Source organism: Cariama cristata, unplaced genomic scaffold (genome assembly GCF_000690535.1).
Source record: "Cariama cristata isolate BGI_N322 unplaced genomic scaffold, ASM69053v1 scaffold24756, whole genome shotgun sequence".
In the NCBI taxonomy this organism is placed as follows: domain Eukaryota; kingdom Metazoa; phylum Chordata; class Aves; order Cariamiformes; family Cariamidae; genus Cariama; species Cariama cristata.
Genome location: NW_009620731.1, coordinates 1 through 4,965, shown reverse-complemented (window position 1 = coordinate 4,965; position 4,965 = coordinate 1). Strand labels below are relative to the sequence as shown.

Below are 4,965 nucleotides of genomic sequence, written 5' to 3'. Positions count from 1 at the left end.
CTGTAAAAATCAATCACCACCAAAAAAAAAAAAAAAAAAAAAAGATATTCACGTGACATCATATCATTAAGTCTTCTAATAAATTTTTAGCTCTTATTCCCCAAATCCTTCCTTACTCCATTAAATCTGCTGAAGTCACCAGGATTTCTCAAATGAGAAATGGTGTGCAGGGATAGGACATTTATTACCTACCTTTCAAACAGTGAGATAAAGCAGCTGGTATTCTCTTGCAATGCATGAGAGGGCTCCTGCCAGGCTTATTTATTTATTTATCACGAGGCTTCATCGGTATCATTTGAGAGGCAGAAGATTTTAATACTCCCATCAGATATAAAAGATGAAGGCAAGCTAAGAACATACCCATAATAGGAATGCACGAATTCCTGTAGATTTTGCCACAGGGAAATTTGTTTGCTTCAGGGTATAAAGCTCTTGAACCAAATCAAAGACAAAACTCTGCTGAATAATTGTCTCCACGCAACAGAAAATTTCAAAAGCTGTAAATAAACAATACAAATCAGCACAACACCTGCTGTGCAGAAAGACTGCATCTCCTCACAAAATACAGCTTTTTATTTTGATGAAAAATAACAAGACACTTTCACGTGGATATCTAAAAGAAAATGTAAAAAACAAAATCTCTCACGTAGCTGTTTGCAGTCAAGGAAACTCTGCCCTTGCATGCATTTAGCTGGAATTTCTCTTTTTCCCTCCTGCCGACGAACAGTAATCCCCTGCATGAAGCGCGGTGAGAAGAACCATCAGAACGATGAGCCTAATCCCATACACACTCAAAACCATGAAGGAGGACAAGAAGAAACATGTATACCATTCAAGACCTTCGCTTTGAAACAGGGGAAAGAGATTGAGCAGAAAAAAAGACAACCTTGGGCTGCCTCCAGTGCCACTTTTTGGAGGGACTCCAGATCCAGATGGGCAGGCAGAAAAGAGGATGCAGTTGCTCTAAACCGGGCTCCAGGGAGTCCTTTCATCTGATCCCCGCTACAGGCACCTGCTGCTGCTTGCGGATCTTGTTGAACAGCTCCATGTACTGAACCATCGTGTCCGCTGGGCTGTAGACGCTGTCGTGCTTGGTGCCAAACACGGACGGGATACCAGGAGTGTGGTTCCCCATGAAGCTCTGCATGAACTCCACGAGCAGGTTCCAGCAGTCGTTGGCTATCACGCAGGGGCAGTACTCCACCTGGCAACAGAAACCACAGCTGTGAAGCTCGCGGCAGGGGCAATAAGTACGGAGGCAACGCGCTTTCCTCTCCCTGCCTCACTAGAGAGACAATGCTTTTCATAAAAAACATCCGAGAATATTCAGCGTATAACAAGGATGGACAAATATAAAGGAACAGGACATGCTGGGAGCATGCAAGCAATCCCTTCAAAATGGAAGGGGAAGTAAAATGTACCCTTTAAGGGCATTGCTTTTATTAAATCCACAGTATTGGAGGTCTTGGGACATTGGTTCAAATGCCACGTTAACTTTATCCCATCCAAAACCAAACTTAATTCCTCCATGCTGGTAGGTCGATGACTGCTATGGTTGTGACATCTTTCAGGAGCATAATGGAAAAAGCCTTGGGACTTAAAGACTTGAAGCGTTTTACTAAATATGAGACTGGTCCCAAATGAGGAGCAGGTGCCAATGCAAACCCTGAAAAAACGACTCAACTAAAACAGAAGCAGCCAGACCGCCTGGCAAATCTGGTTCTGAACTCAAGTTTAGGGTAAAACAAGCTCCCGTTCAACCCCAGGTCAATAGCAATGCTGACGCTACAACATCTGTGTTTATTGCAGTGAAGAAAAAAAGCCGTTTCTCAATCTTCATCCCTGCTGGCTAGGAACACCTGCCTGATTAATTGTGTATCAGACAATAGGATTTGTGTGTTTAGAAAAAACATAAGCTCTGATTTTGAAAGACCTTTAAGAACCTAATTCTCAGCTATCTTGAAGACTGCTAGGCACCAGTGTATCTAGATGTCTGGAGTCCGATCTGCTCTGCTTTGCCCTTCCCACACCAGCGCAGCCCAGCTCCTTGCCTTTTTCCAAAATACTTTTCAGCCCAGCTGAGGCTTGTCCGTAGCTTGTGAGCCTTTGACTCATGCTTGCATTCAGCCAAGCATCTCCCCAAATGCCTTCCTAGATCCTCCCATGTCACTCCGTGTAAGCTGAAGGAGTTTGCTTTAAACTCTAAACCCTTTAGAGTTTGCCTTCAGCCCAGCCTCCACCCCGTGGAATGCCTGTCGGCAGCCAGCAACCGATGCTCTCGAACCTCATCAGCAGTCACAGCACTGAGCGGAGACAGCGGAGCTGTTCGATGGCAGGCTTCGAGCCCATGGTACACCCCATGGCGCAGCAATCCAGGTTGGCAGGCCACAGGCTAGGACTGATGCCTGCCAAAAGCTCTCTGGTGAGGAGAAGACCATCTCTACACCTTGTGAGCAGAACCTGGGGCAAGAGGGCCCTACTGTCCTGAGGCTGTGTCTGCTCAAGATGTAGAAAGCAAGCAAAACCTGAATCAGCATCAAATTAGCAGCTGAAGAGGTTGTTGTGTCCCCCTCGGTACACTTATTAACCTGAAGTGCGCTACTAGTGTTGTGCATCAGGACTTTAAGCAGCTTTTTAGTTTGATGGCATCCCTTCAGGGTTGTGTTTATTGACACTTCAATGACAGGCTCTTCCGTGGCTGCAGCTGAGCCCTAAAGCACCTGCCTGAATTAAACCTTCTTGTGAAAAGAAGATAAATACTCCGCCTGCTGCATACATGAACACATCTAGTACAAACTACCAGCAACGAGCAATACAATCAAGACACAGAAGGGATGGGGCATTTCTCGTCTAGCCTCCAACATGGCATTTCCCTGTCTGTAGTTGTATTTCACACCCTTCAAAGACAATTCTTACCTCCACAGATATCCCACGGGCACTGGGCCCCATTGTAACTGTGCCCACCTTCACCAAGAAGTCACAGTACTGGTAGCGGGTGCCCCGGCTCTCTATCTTGTTCGCCTTGGCATTTTGGAAGAAGCCTTTCAACTTCACCATAAGACTATCAAAGTTGGCATCTGCTATGAGGCAGGGACCGTTTTCAAAGAGAGCGAAGCAGCTGAGGGGATATTCGGAGTTGTGCATCACATACATCAGCTTGCCTGTCTGCCCTGAAATAAGAGCAATGGTATTTGGGCTGTAAAACCAACAGTCCTGCGCTTGTATGCACTTTAAAGAAGCATCTGTTTTTTCTTTGTCCTCCTTGTTGCTTCAATTCCAGGGTCCTTGTACCACTCATACATGCTTTATGTTATCTGGCTCTTCAGCAAATAGATTGTATTTCGTTCTTAATATTTAAAGGGGAAAAAAAAAGTCTTCTGCCGCCCAAGGATAATACGCGAGCACAACTCAGAGACCAGAGGGTGAGCTGGACCTGAGATCCCCAGCAGAGTGGTGGGGGACACAGCAAAGAGCACCCACCTCCCATCCCCGAATACAGGGCTGGGCATCTGCTGACCATCCTCCTGCCCACAGTCACTGGAGGAAGGCTGGGCTTTACCTCTCATCCCACTTGCCCACCAGTCCTGCCGGGGAGGATGTGCTGGGACATGCTCTGGGTGTCCAGAGACGGCATGCCCACCAGTCCTGCCGGGGAGGATGTGCTAGGACATGCTCTGGGTGTCCAGAGACAACACGCCTGGCTTGTACCATGCTTTAAAAGCTGGAAAAAATCCTCATTTATCCACGTAGATCAAAAAGCCTTTCCACGAATGTGGCTGTGCAAGTTCCAGCTACAGAAAAAGCAGCAGAAAGCTTCTCTGGTAGCTTCAAGTGGACCTGTCTGGGCAAACGGGCTGAGCAGGGCCCTGAGGCTGCACGGGCTCAGTCCTGACCTCTGCAGCCACAGAGCCACCACGGTGATGTTCACATCAGCGTTTTTAAATGATGTGAAAATCCAAGTGTTGAGGAGAAAGAAAGAGTCTGAAACAGCCCCTCAAGTGAGCAGGCCACACCATAACTTTGAGCTACTGTTTTAGCCCATGCTATGTCAAGAGGGGATTCGCAGACCTCCAAGCACATCTGCTGGAAACAGCTGGGTCATCTCATGCCTCTAACCCCCCCTGACCTGGGAGCCAGCACTCCTCTCCACTACCGCCTGCCCTCGAGTGACTGCCCCTTGGAGACAGGCACAGCAGGCAGATGCTGCCAGGAGACTTACGCCCGTCCTCTCCAGAGCAAGACAGAGCCTCCAAAGCAACTCGGACAGAACCAGCATTTTAAGAAGTTTCACAGAAAAATAGGCTGACAGCAAAAATACCCGACGTGGCTGCTAAAGCTCAAGCAGGAATCCTCAAGGCAGGGCTCCCTCGCGACATGGCCATCCCGAGAGCAGGGCAATCCAGGGGCACACACGCAGGGAACGGGGAAACAGCACAGCCAGGCATTTGCTACAGGGCAGCCCCAGCACACAGCATCGGCCGCAGCAGGCTGGTCCGTGCCCCATTCCAACCTTCCCCAGTTCCCCCTGGACCACGCACAGGGATGTTCCAGAGGAGAGAAGGAGCCTATGGCAACCGTGGCAGGCACCTTCCCCGGTGGAGAAGACATTCTGCAGGCAGCGAGACGGCTGCTCGTTCCCCACAGTGATAAATAAGCCAGCAATGACCTGAAGGAAAAGCCTCGACCCTCCCGGGTCCGGACAGAGCTGCGGCCTTACCCACGGCAGACCACGCTGTCACCACAGCCAGGTTTCACCAGCAGCCCCCTGGGCGCTGGGTTGAGGAGCTGGAAACGCCACTGGGAGAAGAGAGACGGCTCCGGGCCGGTTGAGAGCACCCACCCCCCGGTACGGCCCGGCCCGGGGCTCTCCCGGCGCTGACCTTGGCTGCTGATGGTGGAGGCGGCGGTGTGGTAGGTCTCGCAATCCACGCAGAAGGTCCCCTGCTTCTCCGCCCCCAGCAGCTC

At 49.7% G+C, this 4,965-nt stretch overlaps 1 protein-coding gene across 1 annotated transcript; it reads right to left on the bottom strand.

Annotated features, from left to right (window-relative positions):
- Positions 1-801: 801 nt before the first annotated feature.
- MED20 (mediator complex subunit 20) lies at positions 802-4,962 on the bottom strand (the record flags this gene model as incomplete). The annotated part of the gene is made up of 3 exons (XM_009701711.1): positions 802-1,204; positions 2,917-3,170; positions 4,881-4,962. Coding segments are annotated over 3 exons (552 nt in total), but the record flags the coding sequence as incomplete, so codon positions are not given.
- Between the last annotated feature and the right edge of the window lie 3 nt (positions 4,963-4,965).